At 45.2% G+C, this 16245-nt stretch overlaps 1 protein-coding gene and 1 long non-coding RNA gene across 2 annotated transcripts in view; one reads left to right on the top strand and one right to left on the bottom strand.

Moving 5' to 3' along the window:
• The window catches only part of LOC123374926, a 23571-nt gene extending 7698 nt beyond the window's left edge, over nucleotides 1-15873 (top strand). The window contains exons 2-4 of the long non-coding RNA XR_006581255.1: nucleotides 12129-12258; nucleotides 12726-12953; nucleotides 15338-15873. This is a non-coding gene — a long non-coding RNA (uncharacterized LOC123374926). The remainder of the gene's footprint in view (nucleotides 1-12128; nucleotides 12259-12725; nucleotides 12954-15337) is intronic.
• TRH (thyrotropin releasing hormone) lies at nucleotides 10790-14088 on the bottom strand. The gene is made up of 3 exons (XM_045025315.1): nucleotides 13952-14088; nucleotides 12653-12864; nucleotides 10790-11382 (listed from the first exon to the last, which is right to left on the bottom strand). Exons 2-3 carry the CDS (start codon nucleotides 12840-12842, stop codon nucleotides 10790-10792), a joined length of 783 nt encoding a protein of 260 aa, XP_044881250.1. The 5' UTR covers nucleotides 12843-12864; nucleotides 13952-14088.
• Nucleotides 15874-16245: the final 372 nt, after the last annotated feature.

The raw sequence follows: 16245 nt of genomic DNA, 5'->3' as shown, positions 1-16245 counted from the left end.
ACCTTTCCCCTTCCAACACCCCCCACTCTTTTCATATGGGATTCCATTTGAGAAGCTTTGGTGGAACCTTCAGTCTCCAATCCTCCCTCATAACTCGCCTGCAGGACATTGTCCCATGCAGAGTAAACTCCATCCCAACCTCTAGCCTGGCCACATTTCTATTCCTTAAGAACAAGCTGTACTTTCTCTTTGGCATCCCTCACTGTGCCACTTGTCACTGGTATATAGTAGAACTTGATTCTGCCTCAGCACTGATCTGGTGTGTTGGTGCCTCTATTTTAGACTGCTAATGGAGCAAGGGAGTTGTTCAATTTAGGATGAGTCTAACTCAGTGATCACCAACCAGTAGATTGCAATTGACTGGTCAGTCGTGGAGCCACTGACAGACGATCTCGGTTTCAGTCTAGGGTTGCCAACCCTCCTGCAGCCAAACCCGGAGATCAGTCACTAACAGTCCAGTGGCATAACAGGGCTAAGGCAGACTCCCTGCCTGCCATGGCCCCACGCTGCTCCCAGAAGCAGCCAACATGTACGGCAGTGGCTCCTGGGGTGCAAGGGGGTCTCTATTCACTGCCCTCGCCTGCAGGCACCGCCTCCATGGCTCCCATTGGCCAGGAATGGGGAACCATGGCCAATGGGAGCTGCAGAGGCGGTGTCTGCGGACAGGGGCAGCGGACGGAACCATCTGCCCCTCCCCCCCCAGGAGCAGCTGCCAGACATGCCAGCTGCTTCCAGGAGTGGCCAGGGGAGGCAGGAAGCCTGCCTTAGCCCTGCTGTGCCGCCGCCCGGGAGCTGCCTGAGTAAACAGTGCCTGGCTGGAGCCTGCACCCCTCCCACACTCCAACCCCCTGCCACAGCCCTGAGCCACCTCCTGCACCCCAACCTCCTGCCCAGCCCTGAGCCCACTCCTGTACCCAAACTCCCTCCTAGAGTCTGCACCCCAACCCTCTGCCCCAGGCTCAACTCAGAGCCCCTCCCACACTCCAAACCCCTTAGCTCAGCCCCAGCCCAGAGCCCACCCCCCCTGCACCCCAACCCCCTGTCCCAGCCTGATGAAAGCAAGTGAGAGTGGGGGAGAGTGAGCGACATAGGGAGGGGGGATGGAGGGAGCAGGGCGGGGCCTCAGAAGGGGCAGGGCAGGGAGCATTTGGGTTTGTGTGATTACTGTTATTTCTACATTTTCTTTGAGGTAGATCCTGGGTTGCACTTAAATTCAAAAAATGATCTTGTGTTTAAAAATGTTGGAGACCACTGGTGTAAGTATTACTTCAAATGTGCAGTTGGCAATGTAATGTTAGCGGAGTGAGTCACTGGGTGAGCAATGCCTTCTAGCTTTGTTTGATGTTGTTTCATCAGCTCAAGGAGTTTGAGTGCCATTTAAAAAATAATAATAAAGGGTTTTGTTGGGACCGCATGTCCCTATGAAATGCTCAGCCCATGGTAATTATAATGATATAAAATGGAGGTTGAGCATTTGTCACAGCATCATGCTCAGGAGGGTGGAGGGGCATGGCTTTAGGGATGAGAGAGGTTTACAGTGTGTTGAGAGGTATTAATTATGCAGCTTGTCCCCATCTCCCCCCCAGCCAAAAAACAACCCACGTTGGAGAAGTTTGTAAGGGATGCTGCTGGGGAATCAAACTCCTTTATGCTTCAGTAGTTGGTGATGATTCTGGAATGTGAAACTTTAGCGGAGTTGCTTAGCTCTGCAACTCTGAATTGTAAACGTTCTTGTTACTGCTGGACATATGACATTGCATTATTGTTCCAGGTCACACATTCTGATCATGGATCTAATCCAATGCCCAGTGAAGGCAATGGAAAAATTCCCACTGACTTTGAGCATTGGAGTGAGAATTATAACTATTATTCCTAAAATGCCACTGGTTTGTAGGCAAATAAAAAACCCAAACACGGATTTAAGGTGTTTTCAAGGCTGAATTCCTACTCTGTCACTTCGAGTGCAGAAGGCGGGGGCCCGCAGGGATTCAAAAATTAATACTTGCCACTCCAGGCTTGTATTAAACTCCCAAGGTTACAGCTTCTCTCTGACCTTGGCTTGGTAAACGCTGCCACCACCCAAATGCTAAAAAAAACCCTTGAACCAAGAAGGAGCACTTGGGAATTCCTCCCTGTGGGGTACCCTCAAGCCCTTTCACCCCCTGCCCCCTGGGGAAGAGCTGAGAAAGAAAACAAAGGAAATTAGCTGTTGCCATCAGCTAATCAAAACAGCATATGCACAAACTTATTAGGACACCAAAAATCCAATCCTGTTCTTAAAAAAGGTGTATTTTTTTCCTTTTTGTTTTTAATAAAATTAAGCACCCAAAATAGCTTTCTTGGGGGTTCAGCTTAAAGGTTACAAGCAAACAAAAGCATCTGGGGTTAGCACAGAGGAGACCCACAAGCCGAAATAAACCGATCTAAACATTCCCTATCCAAATGATTCCTTCTAGGTATGGAAGATAATTTTTCATACCTGGTTCAACCTTACACAGCATTCCTGCTTATAGCATTGCTGTTCCGTGTCCCTGCAGCCCAGAGAGAACAGACAAAGGGAAAGTTTCTTTCCCAATTTTAAAAAGCTGTAGCCTTCCCATTAGCTCTTTTTGGTCAGGTGCCCACTCTTTTTTCTTTACCTGGGGGACATTTTAACCCTTTACAGGTAAAGCAAGTAGAGAACAGCTACCAAGAGGGATTTTACAGCCGGCTGGCTGGCTGGGTGCCCATCAAAAGGGAGCTCCCCCCCCACCCCAGCCCCTACACACACACACTTTATTTATCACAGGTGCTTACAACTGAAAGCCCTGATCTGCAAACACTTTCAGAACCTGTAGTTTCATGGGTATGTCTATGCTGCAAAGAAAAACCCATGACTCTGTGTCTCAAAGCCTGGGTCAATTGACTCTGGCTTGTGGGGCTATGGAGCTAAAAGTAACAGGCTGTAGCCTGGGCTCTGAACCCCTGAGAGGTGGAGGGTTAGAGTCTGATCCAGGGCTGGAGTCTGCAGTTCCTAGTGCAGGGGTTGGCAAACTACGGCTCGGGGGCCGCATCCAGCCCTTCAGACATTTTAATCTAGCCCTCAAGCTCCACCTGGGGAGTGGGGTTGGGGGCTTGCCCTGCTCTGCCTGTGCTGTAGCTCCTCACAGCTCCAGAAGCAGCGGCATGTCCCCGCTCCACCTCCTATGCATAGGGGCAGCCAGGGGGTGCCGCACACTGCCCCTGCAGCTCCCATTGTCTGGCAGCTGTGGCCAATGGGAGCTGCAAGGGTGGCACCTGTGGACGGGGCAATGCACAGAGCCCCCTGGCCACACCTCCACGTAGGAGTCAGAGGGGGGACATGCTGCTGCTGCTGCTGCTTCCAGAAGCTGCTTGAGTTAAGCGCTGCCTGGAGCCTGCACCCTTGACGCCCTCCTGCACCCCAGCTCTGATCCCGCTCTCCGAACCCCTTGGTCCCAGCCCGGCGCACCCTCCAGCACCCCCAACCTCTCATCCCAAGCCCCACCCCAGAACCTGCACCCCCAAGTGAAGCCTTCACCCCCCACACACTCCCCAACCCTCAATTTTGTGAGCATTCATGGCCCGCCATACAATTTCCACACCCAGATGTGGCCCTCGGGCCACAAAGTTTGCCCACCCCATCCTAGTGCATGGAGTGCATATAGAGCATGACCCCAAATAACTAACAGGATTCAATCCCCTTGCCGCCCATGGTGCCAGCTTCCATGGGGGTCGCTTACATCAGCTAATTAGTGTTGTGCTCTTCCCAGTGGCTTTGCACCATTTGCTAAGCTCCTTTTTTATAGGTCAGAAAAAGACAATCCTGAGTGGATTTAAGCAGGACTCTCAAATATCGCTTTATTTTGCCTCGTGCCCTTCATGCAAATTGTATCCTCTGAACAGCTTTACAGAGTTTAATAATACCACTTAAGTGAAATAAGAAATGACAGCAGAGGGGGAAAGAATTGAAGACACAAGTGAGAAGAGACATTTATGGAAGAGATTTGGATAGAGACAGTCTGCGGCAGAAAAGCCGTTGCAGGCTATTCATGAAAGGCTCTTGAGCCACCAGTGCCAAACTTATGAGCAGGGACATTAAGAAGAGAAGCCAGCTGGAGAATAGAGAGCAGATCTGTGTGAGTGACTGAAGCAAGTTCATTATCAAACACAGTCACAGGTCTAGCCTTTATAAGATATACAGTGAGACAACACAGGCAATAGCTATGTGATAAGCAGCATAGTGGCTGTTCTCATAGAGCATGAGGGCATGCAGAGAAGAGAGGTAGTAGCATAAACTGAGTGATGCAAAAAGCAGAAGAAATAATATGGGTCAAATTTGGCAAGTGCAAAGGGACCTGAAACCAGCCCAAAGGGCTCCACAAGCATGGGAGAAACCTGGACTAGAATAAAGTCAGCATTGCAGGCTTTGTCGGTGCCTCCTGTCTCCCTCTCCCAGAGTAGGAGATAAACAAAGGGTGAGAAGGGGGCAGGACCAGAGTGTGGTACACTCCACTAATTCTTGGCCGGCAGAACAGTCCTTAAGGGATTATTCTAACTGGTGCATGTTAGAGCAGCCCTAATTTGTACTATGGGCTGCTTTGCACCCCTTCTCCCCCAGCCAGACAAGGGTCAAGGAAGGTATGAGGGTGACTTAGTCACTATTTGCTTTTCTGCCCCAGCTGCCCTCTGCATGAGCTCAGTGCGGGTAAGATTTTTTTCCAAAGAGCTCAGGGCCAGATTGCAGGGTAGTGGTGAATCAGTGAGCTCTAACTGTCCGGTTACAGCACACGTATGATTATTTCTAATGATGTTGGCCCTGGCTCATTGTTAAATCGACCTCTCGAGCGCTCTCCCGTCGACTCCTGTACTCCAGCGCTGTGAGAGGCGCAGACAGAGTCAACGGGGGAGCGGCAGCAGTCGACTCACTGCGGTGAAGACACCATGGTAAGTTGAACTAAGCTACATTATTCACATAGCTGAAGTTGCATAACTCAGATCGATTTCCCCTCCCCACGCCCACCCCCAGTGTAGACCAGGGCTCAGAAATCCAGTCAGAACCATGGCTTTGGAAAAATAAACCCTGATCTCTAGCCTCAGCTACTCAAGGTGAGAACATTTCCTGACACTCACACCATGGGAACACGAGTCTCTTCATACTCATAGGGCATATTGGGTTAATACTGACAGAGGAATGTCTCTGGGTCAGATTGTCAAGGGCTCAGCACCCCGCACTGGCTGGGGCTATATTTTCGAAAGAGCTCAGCTCCTAATTAGGCACCTAAACAAGGGCCAGATTTTGAGAAGTGCTCAGTACCCAATATGGCCACTAAATTTGGGTCCTAACCAAGAGCTGGTGTGGATATCAGGATATATTCTTGCCTTCTTGAGAAGCTGATACTAGAGTTCAGGGTTTATTTTTCCCAAGCCATAGGTCTGACTGGATTTCTGAGCCTTTTCAAAGGGAACGAGGTTCACTGAGCCAGGGTTGACATTATTAGAAATAATCATGCGTGTGCAGTGGCCCGACAGTTAAAGATCTCACTGACTCACCACTACCCTGCAATTATACAAACGCATATGGAAGAGATTAATAGTGTCCCAACTCTGCCTGCTGAGCTCTCTTCTCAGGCTTGCCACAATCTTTGGTACTCTCTACTGACACTTCCATCTCTGTCCCTACGTGCTCTGTTGTTTGCGTTATTAAACACTGTCACCTGGAGGGCTAGCCTAGTGCCTGCAGTATCAGATTTGAAATACATAGACTTGATGGGGCCACCAGGGTGTAGTCAGACTTGCAGCCTTTCAAGGCTGAGAAGCTGCATTCCGTGTCTTTTCTGGTGAGACCTGATAAACTTGGGTCCATCTGCTGTGTGTGGTGATTAGATATCTCATAAGAATAGGGTTCTGCCCCAAGGTCCTGGCCAAATTCCTCCCCCACTAAGAGCTGAGAGTAGCTGCCACCCTGCACCTCAGAGGTGGCTGCAGTTCAGCAATAGGTTCAATGATGCTTGTATATGTATGGGATGAAGGTTGTTACGCAACTGAAAAAATACTATTTAGCAATTATACTGAAGTGCAGAGTTCGGATCTCGCTCCAAACCACCCCCTTCCCAACAAAGTTTGTGGATTTTCAGATCCGGAGCTCTGATTCAGGCTCCTCTCTAATATTACCTCATGTTTCATCATCCAACCTGCGCACTTCACAGCTGATATCAGACATTGGGAAGAGCATTTCAAATGGGACTGTACTACTGTTACAGTTCAGGGTGAACTGCAGCTGTGATCTCTCTCCTTCAAGTTGGAGGTGTGAATTCCAGCCTCAGGAGAGGGGAGACACCCACACTAGCTCTGATCAAGCTAGTGCACTAAAAACGCAGTGAAGGTGGAGTGGCAGGAGGGCTAGCCTTCCCTATACGTACCTGTCCGCCACACTAGGGAGACTAGCCCCTCATGCGGCCACAGCTACACTCTGTTTAGCACGCGCTAGCCCAGGTCTGTCTCCCTGAACTGGAATGCAAACCTCCAGCTCAAAGTGTAGACTGGGGTTCACAAACTTCATTGCACTGCAACTCCCTTCTGACAACAAAAATTACTATGAGACCCCAGAAGGGGGGGACTGACGTCTGAGCCCACCCAAGCCCCGCCACCCGGGGAGGGAGTGGGGGGCAAAGCCAAAGCCCCACTGCCACAGGCCAGAGGGTCGTAGCCGAAGCCCAAGGGCTTCAGCCCCAGGCAGGGGGCCTGTAACCTGCGCCCTGCTCCCCAGAGCTGAAGCGCTCGGGCTTGGGCTTTGGCCATGAGCCCCAGCAAGTCTAAGCCAGCCCTGGTGACCCCATTAAAAAGGGGTCGCGACCCACTTTGGGCTCCCGACTCACTGTTTGAGAACCACTGGTGTAGACACACTCAAACTGTCTTGCCAGTGACGTGCACTTTCCTGAGTGGAATCCCGTGACTGACCCCAGTTTTGACTAGACCACCAGGTTAAAGCGCCCCCTGTTTACCAGCAGGTTCAGCTGGGTTTAGTCTCTGCTTGAGCATCCCTTTTTTCAGGAGCTGTTCCAGAGCTTTTCAGGGGCCCGGCACTGGAGCAGATGGAGTGTTGTGGAAAGAGCTGGTCAAAAAAAATGTGAAACTTTTTTCGTATTGAAAAATGCTATTTCATGGCACAGCAGGGACTTGGATGGGATCTTCCACTTCTGTAAGTGCACTAACAGGCTATTAGCTATTCTGGGGTGTCTCGGTATCTGTTTTTCATGACAAAGTTCTAAAGGTTTTGGTTTTGTGCCACCATGGAACAGAGATTTTTTTTTTTTTTTGAAACCTCAACATTTGTTTGCAAAATGGAATTGTTTTCCAGCCCGCCCTAGCTGTGGCTAATGATTGAGGTGTACTGGCAGAACTGTGTGAGGGAAGATTTCCTAACATCTCATTCTGCTTACATTAAGCCTGGCTTAGTTCAACGCTAGCAGCACTTCATTACAAAGTTCATGCCTATTATAAAAAATTGCAGTCACAAAAAAGATGTGCTAAACTTGATTGAATGTAAAACATTGTCAGCTCAGATTTGGCCTAAAATTTATACACCCCCTTCTTCCCCCCCCCCCAAAGAAGCTTTTACAAAATCTAATGCTGACAGAAATAATTCCTTTAAAAAGGAAATCTAACGGAGGTGGTGGTTTTCTTTAAACACATAAGCATCCCCCTGGTAGTGCAGAAATCCTGAAATAAAAACCAATCGTAGAAAAAAGTGAAACTGAATTGCTGATTTTTCATTCTCGCCTCTGAGAGAAAAGTGCAAAACCAAAAAGTATCCAGAATGAAGAGTAAATTGGATTTTTAAACTCTTTACCTTTTTAAGGATCTGCAATGCTCTTAGTAATAGAGGTAAAGTATTTTTCATGATGTCTGACTTTCTGACTGTGCCCTCTTATCTTCATTCGCGGTTAGCACCTTACCTTGTAGCTGTGTGTGAATAACTTTGACCAGCAGATAATTTCCCTAAGTCCCCACAGCTGCAGAACTACATCAGCCTATTTTTTTTCCCAAACTTTGGCTTCTTGCGTGTTCTTCCTTCAGCGTTCTTGGAGTAGATTCACAAGGGTCTCCATCTTGTGGGACTCTGTTGTGTTTTGTTTGCTGCTATGGAATGTTTGTCTATTCCTGAAATTATGAAAAACATTCTAGCCCCATTTCTTTATTTTGCACCTGTTAAGGCACATGTTGGTGGTCACATGTCATATCGTTAGGGTTCTCCCTGTTTTAAAAAGCCTGATTAATCGGAAATGATGCATGGAATAATGCACAAGAAAATGTCTTTAAACTAATTCCTTTCTTCCATTACAAAATGAGAAATACCTCCTTTAAAAGGCATCTGATGCACAAAGTGTGCCAATGGATGTTGAAGTGTACAAGATGTACCCATCTATCTGCTTTGAGGATTTACTTGCCAGTTGTTAATTAGAAAGTCATTGCCAGTAATTGATGCCTGCCAGTCATCACAGGCATATAACAGGACAAATTATCTCCAAAGATGCAAATTGCTTGATTGACCACATTGCATGTGGGTCGCCTTGGGAACCTCTAACTTCAGTGACACTTGCTAAGATTGCTAATTATTTCTCTCCAGGGTAAAACACCCATATGGCACCACCGACATGTCTAAGCAGTGAAGTTCTTCAGGGGGAAAAAAAGCTATATCATAGGAATTCTATGAAAAGGAACACTACGTTATAGGATGGAAGTTTTGTATTAAAATATTTTGATCAGATTAATCAAGTAGGATAAATCTGCTTTGAAAAACCAGATTTTTTTTAAAAGCCATGGGCTATATTGACAATAGTGCTACTATTTCTAACATAGCAGATGACCTCAACATCACTTGATAAATGTCTATTGATCAAGAAAATCAGTGTATCTAGAGGTAAGACCAGGAAATATGGAGTCAGCATTCCTAGTTCCTGTTCTTTGCTCTGCTGCTGATACACTGTGAAGTAGGTGAGTTGCGCTGTGTCTGATTTTAATAATAAACCTAGGGTGGTGTGCATTGCAGGCCAATTTGCATGTCCCCACAAACACACATACAACTATTTGTAGGTACATGTGCAAATGACTGCTTAGATATCTAATGTGAGAGGTGTGTGTTCAAATCCACAATCTATTCATGCAGTTGCAGTAACCAGGTCAGATTCCAATCTTAGTTACACCTGTGTAACTGGTTACTAAGCGCAGAGCATTAAGTGTTGTCCAAGCATTAAAGAATGGTGAATTACTCCATCTCTTGTCACTGGCATGAAAGGGTGTCTTTGTATAGACACATACCCATGCTGCACAGATTGACCGACATTTCAAGGTTCAACCTGTACATGTACCAAAGAAATAAAATTTCTTATGTTATGTAGAACCAGTCTGACTCAGACTAAAACATCCTTTTGTGTACAAGTCTCAGACTCAAATAACCAAAGTTCATTGTGCAGCTGTGTAACAAGGATGCTTGTGGGTTTATTCCAGATGCATATCTTTATTATAATACACAAGTAGAAGGTTTCAAAAGGGACTGTACTATCTTTTGTACAAATCAGCCTTCCACTTCAATAGCAAAATAGTTCTATATACAAACATGTAGTAACCACCAGGATGCAAGATAATGATTCCTAGAAAAATATTTTTCATATTAATTTAAACTCAAGAAGACTTGATATTTTTCATGTTATCGAATTGCATTTGCACAACCATAAAGGACACCCGAAGTTACAATGGGATTGACTATTGATATTTATTAATTGTTCATGCTAAATAAACACCTTGCAGAATCTGTAGACCACATAAAGTGAAAACATTTTTTTATGGGGAGGGGGAGAAACTTAATTAGAAGAACAACAAAAATTCTCCTATGGAGAAAATGCCTGCTTGTTGCAATTTAAAATGTTGCTATCTAATAAAGAGAAGACATCGGTTTCAAATCAAATGACTGAAATGTAGATGTATTGATTAGAGGACCCTACTATGTAGTCACACACACGGCTCTTCTCAACTTGTTGAATTGTTATGACACGTTAAATGTCCTTGTTCTGTAGTTTTCTAAATGAAATATTGTTTGGTTTTGAGTCGTTTGTTTGAAGGCAAGGTTTAAAGCTAAACATCCAGTCTGTTACATACGCGCATAGTCTCTCTCTGCCCAGGAATTAATATTTATTATCAGAATAGGCTGAAGTGCATAAACGTACATGTTTCACTAATGTATTATTTAAAAGTAAAATCCTGTTAAATTTCATTTTGAAATCACTTCATATGTTGTTCTCTCCCTCTTTGTAAATTCACTTGTATTCACTTGTTGTCACTTGCATAAGAAGAGCCATGTAATTATTCTGCTTCATCATCTAGTAGCCTGAACTCATATAACGGGGCCATTCTAGTCCTCAGGGGTTACAATTGGTGATCCTGTAAGCCTGATCCTGTAAGATACTGAGCACCCTCAATTTCCATGTTGGTGGGAGTTGAAGGCACTCAGCACTTGGCAGGATTAAGCCTAGTCCCCCTGAGTCAGCAAAGTAAGCACATCCTTAACTTTAAATATGTGAGATGTGCCATTGACTTCAGTGGGACCATGCACATGCCTAAGTATCTGGCTGAATCAGGGCTTTAATCCTCGAGGACTTTAGCTTTATTTCTAAGGAGTTACTCATATGGCAGGTCAGCAGCAGCGGGGGGGGGGGGAATGAACAGAACTTTAAGTGGCCTGGCAGATCACACTGAATCAAATATAAATGATGGCCAATGCAATCGCCCTTTCTCACTCCTCTGCTCCTGCCTCACCTTCCCAAGCAAACCTCCTCCCAGGATGCTGCCGCTTCTCTTCTACTCTGCCGTTGTTGACATTATCTAGTAACTCGAGCAAGAAGCTGCCTTTGCTACAGTTGAAGGAATCCTGGAGGTCACAGGGGGCATCATAATCTGGGCTTTCAGAATCCATGTATCTTCTTCCAGGGTGCTGGCGTTTCTCCATGTCTTGGTCGCCCAGATCCAGCTTGTCATCCCAGCTCCTCTTGCCAGGATGCTGACGCTTGTAAATCAGAGACCTCTTGCCCGGGTGTTGCCTTTTGGATAGTTCATTCAGATAGGCCAGTTGGGTGCTAGGGATATCAACATACTGGTCCCACAGTGACCTCCTTCCAGGATGCTGTCTCTTCTGCAGCTCCATGTCGCTGCCAAGGTCGTCGTCTTCCTCTCTTTTCCCTGGATGTTGTCTCTTCTGAGTTTCTCCATAAGTCACTTCTTCCTCATCTTCCCTTTTCCCAGGGTGCTGCCTCTTCTCTAGGTCACTGGGGAATCTCTTCCCAGGGTGTTGTCTTTTGGAAAACCAGTCTGGCTGAGGAGCGCTTGGTTCTGTCCAAGGAAATGACCAGCGTTAATGAACTTTCGTGATTATCATTATTCATCTGGAAGCTGAACTGTGAGCTCCCTGGGGTATATTTATTATAGCTCTGGAGGAAGCATAGGGTTATATGCCACTCCCAGTCGCACCACTGTAAAGCTAGAGCAACTCTGTGGACTGGAATGGGGTTACTCTGGATGGGGTAGCCAAGTGCAGACTGACATATGATCATTTCAGCAAGGATGGTTTGAAAGAAAAAAAAATCCAGTCTGGAAAAGAATTGGGAGGGAATCCAATGATAGGACCCAATACGCTATTCTAGAGCATTGCACCATAGAAATTTGGGAAAGGGTGCTGCTGTAGAGTCAGGCCAGGGGCTGGAGGATGCATGCGCAGGGGCAGGGGGAGGCGCTTAGTTGCAGAGCCAGCAGAGGTGGGTACAGGGCAGGAGCTGCATGCCAGGGGAGGTGGTAGGGCTGAGTGGCAGGTAGAGGCAGGGGAGTAAAGGACATCTTGAAAGTTTGGGGACTCAGTGCAGCCAGTTCTTATGATTTTTATTGCATGTCTTGCAATATTTATACCTTTTCTTAAAGCCCCAGCTCCTGGATTCATGTGACTACCTGAGAATCTCCCCTTTCATTTAAAAAAAGAAAAGTAAGTTTCTAGGAAGGTGGGGGTGGGCTTTCTAGGGCCAGCTCCCTTCTCCCTTTGCTTCCGGCAACAGGATCTGCAGCTACCTGCACCTTTTCTTCCTCAGGCTTCCGATCAGGGCCAGCTTCTGCTGCTGTGGCTGCTGGGAGCAGAGGATTTGTGAGATGTTGCCAGAGGCAGCCTGGGCACTCCATGGAAATTTGACACCTTGCTGTCCGACAGGGGGAGTGTGAGTGGTAAGGAGCATCTGATGTCCAGGTGACAAGGAGGCTAGCAGGGAGTAGCTGAGAGTACGCTTGCCTTGTTTTAACTTTAGAGCTGCCCCTGCAGGAACCTTCTCTACAGGCAGGTTCATCACAGTGATTCTATCATCCCTTCTGAAGCATCTTCTACAGGATGCCAGGCTAGGTGGAGCATTGGTCTGATCTGGTGCAGCAGTTCCCAGGCTAGTAAAGCTCCCTAGGGAAGAGAACCTCTTTTCCTGATTTCTCTGTGTCACAGCTGGCCTAACTCTTCCCCCCCTTTTATTTATTATTCTCAGGAAAGAAAAATAGACCCTAGGAACTAAGCACAATGAAATTAAAGATCTCCCTCTAAGTAGCGTGCTAACAGCACCAATGTCACGTCTACCTTTATTAGTCTCTTCCTCCTCTTCTGCTTTCTTGAGGATAGACCGAAGGATGATGCTTTCTGCCCTTTGCAGGATGTCATCCAAACGGCGTCTATCTCCATTCTCGTTTGCCTCTGGAATGGGCTGCCCCAGACTGACACAGACACTGGAGAGAGTTAGGGAGAGCAGCAGCAGCCGGATGGATGTCATTGTGGGAGAGGAGTTCCTGCAGCTTTCATGGGAAAGTAAAGGACAGGGGAGAGCAATGGAACAAAACCAACAACAATTACAGTGTACCCAGTAACTCAGGAAGAAGCCTGGGTAAGTACAAAGCGCTCTGAGCTGCCGCAGAGACTGGAGTGTCTCGTGGAAATTATTTCCTGTCCCTTTTAATTTTTCTGACCGCTCTCTCACTTTGTTTTGATGTGCTCCAAAGAATTTGTAAATTCTTTGTAAGTAATGTCGAGGGCTAGTTCACTTTCTGTACAGAACAGCTATTTGGGTTTTAGATGTCATATACATTTAGCATTTTTAATATCTCTTGATCAGACTATTCTAGTCTTCCCTTTTGAAACTGTTAGCATATTGTTTTGTATTTTACACATGTACGTACACCTGCCCCAAGGACGGCTTTCATTAAATAACTCCCTCTGTTAAACTAAAGGACTGCTTTAAAATAATCCCAGGGTTTGCAGCACAGTTTTGTTCTGCCTTTAGTTAGAAATCCACCTTAAATAAGCAATTGAGTTTTCCTTCTTGTGGGTACACACACAAAATAGGTGTGTGTGTGTGTGTGTGTGTGTGTGTGTGTGTGTGTGTGTGAGAGAGAGAGAATTGTGCACTCTTAGGTCAGGGTCTATCTTCTGTGTTTGGAAAGCACCTACCACTTTCTGGTCAAGTCAAAGAATATCACATTTTACAACGCACATGCATAAAACTAGTATCTACATTTGCTCTGATCTGTCTCTGGAATTTCTGAAGCACCTAGTACATTTTCTCTAAGTTCTGATCATTTATTTACCAAGCAGTGAAGTTCATTTCTGAAACCTATGTTACTATACATCCCATTTAGCTAAATAGCATCCCTAGCAGACTTGTTCAATGAAAGGAATACACCCTCTCTACTAAAAGTTTTAGAAGACAATACACCAGTTTCTAAACAGAAAACAAGTGTTAACTCTCTTAATGGCAGGCTTCTATTACTCTGACAAAATCCTTGAATAGTGGCTCTAACAGTGGCATGCTGAGGAATACTATGCTGTCCAGTACAATCTTAAGAAGAAAAGTTAAAGTAGGCAGCTTAAAAATATATAAATTACCTGGATTGTGTTTTGTGGGTTTGGTTGATCTTTCTCCCAAGAGGATCTTCAGTTCATTCCTTCTTTAGATGTATTTGCACATCTGAGCTTCAGAGTTTTCCTTCTTTACTACAGACACTTGCAGTATCCAATAGAACGGGTGCGAAGTTCTCTTTGGATGGCTAGTGCCTCCCTACTTATATTGTGCCGCCTCTGGACCCATTATGCAAATAGCTTTGAGCTAATTTAGTTGAGGTAGCTTTTTTTTTTTTTCATTGATGTCAGAGATCTGAGTTTTGGACGCACTTTAAAATTGACAGTTGTTGCCAACCCCCTTGTATTAGCCCTGGACTCCAAATGCTGCTATTTTTCATCCCCTAAGGGGATTATACTGGATCTTATGCATCACAGAAAGGAGCTGCTTTATTTTTTTCTCCCCTGCTTAAACTGAGATGCTCCTATGCCTTATATTAAGCAAGCAGTGCAGAGTAAAGGCAAAGGGACAGGTAATTTACCATGCTAAGGAAACAAAACCATGGGGGTGGGGAAGGAGCACACAGGGCTAGATTTATACCAGCTGAGAATCTGACACAATATCCTGAGTGGCTACAAAAACTCTATTTAACTTCTAATTCCATCTTCTTTTCTTAGAGATGCTGTTCATAAACAATATGCTAGAATTTATAAGGCAAAGCAATGGATATCAAAATGCTACATAAAGCACTTATTTATTTTTTATTATTATAACTGGCAATAATTCCTCTCTAAAGAATATATCTATTTTAAATTATTTCCACATAGTACTGGTCAACATATATACCAGAGAGCCAAACTTGGAAAGTTAATGGACTGTATTAAAAATTAAGTACAAGAATATAAAGAAGTCTCAAGGAAAAATATAAATTAAAGCATCACTAGTTGAACCTGACTCTTTTTTTTTTTTTTAAAGAGGTCAGACAGAAAGGTATTTGGGGAAGGGCGGGGGAGGGATATATCTTTTTCTAAGGCTTTTAGTCCTATCCCTACCACCAGCAAATAGACCCAAGAAGATTAACAATTGACTCTAAAACACACACAGCTAATTAAGTCCCAGTAGGGTGCAAAGAAAGGGCTAGCTCTTTCAAAATCCTTATTCTTGTGAGTAATCTTTACTGAGAGTAGTGGTCCTGTTCACCTCAGTGGGGTTACTCATATGAGTAAGAATTACTCAAAGGCATATTGGTTTTTAGGCTTTGACTCCAAGTTATTAATTTGAGTTTTTCAAATGAAGGGATGGAACCAAGTAAAATTAACATTCTTCTGAATTCCCATTAATTAACACATTGTCACAAACACAGAATGGCCTTGTATATTCTTCTCTGTACTGTTATCAAAGAGTTTAATGATAAAATTGTTTTCTCTCTGTAGTAGTTGCTGACAGAAACCAGCCGCCAGATCTGCATGGATGCTGCTGCCCCTTTTCTTCATCTGCCACTAGCATTTAACTGCTCTCCAGGGTGCTATCCTGAAACCAGGATCAGAAGGTGTATTGGACATTATTACAATGCACCAGATTTAAGTCCATATCAGACATGTGCAGAGGTCACCTGGTCCTGATCTGGCCCTACAAAATTGTATTTGTTGCTATTCCAACTAATTTGTGAATGGAATCCATGTGGAGCATCGTCTGAGGTGTATATTTGGGATCGGGAATCCCTGGTGTGTGAGCTGGCCCTTGACTTAGTAGCACAATTGTACCAGTTCCACTGTCTTTTGGGCCTTGGATCTGGGAGAGAAAAGGCAGCATTTGGCATGTGAATCCCTAATGGAAAAATCCTATAGAACCAAATATGGATGAAGCCAATAGCTTTCTATAGAAATTACCATAATGCCCATTGAATTGAATTTAAAAAGAGAACTTTTCTGTAGCTTTTTTGCAGAATTTTCTATTAAACTCTAAATGATGGATCAAAAAACCTACAGAGAGGTTATAACTATCTGTTAAATTCTCTAGGGGTAAAATCCTGGCTTCACTGAATTGGTTTCAATGGAGCCAGAATTTCATCGAAGGACTCTTCTATGAGGGATTGCGGTCACCGGTTGACTTTTGGCTTGCTATCTAAAGTTATCTTCAGGAATGAATGAGATACAACATATGCAGTCATGTCTGATCTTAGGGTACGTCTACACTACAAGACTATTTCGAATCTACTTAACTCGAATTTGTGGAATCGACCTTATGAAGTCGAATTTGTGTATCCACACTAAATACACTAATTCGACTGTCTGAGTCCACAGTAACGGGGCCAGCGTCGACTTTGGAAGCGGTGCACTGT

Source organism: Mauremys mutica, chromosome 7 (genome assembly GCF_020497125.1).
Source record: "Mauremys mutica isolate MM-2020 ecotype Southern chromosome 7, ASM2049712v1, whole genome shotgun sequence".
In the NCBI taxonomy this organism is placed as follows: domain Eukaryota; kingdom Metazoa; phylum Chordata; order Testudines; family Geoemydidae; genus Mauremys; species Mauremys mutica.
The sequence above is the reverse complement of the archived record's forward strand: the minus strand, read 5'-3'. Positions and strand labels throughout refer to the sequence as shown.

Bases quoted from the DNA above. Each gene is read 5' to 3' on its own strand.
- TRH (XM_045025315.1), bottom strand. From the start codon at position 12,842: ATGACATCCATCCGGCTGCTGCTGCTCTCCCTAACTCTCTCCAGTGTC. The intron at 11,383-12,652 runs GTAGACGTGACA...TTCCTTGGACAG, and splicing joins GGAGGAAGAGACTAATAAAG to AACCAAGCGCTCCTCAGCCA.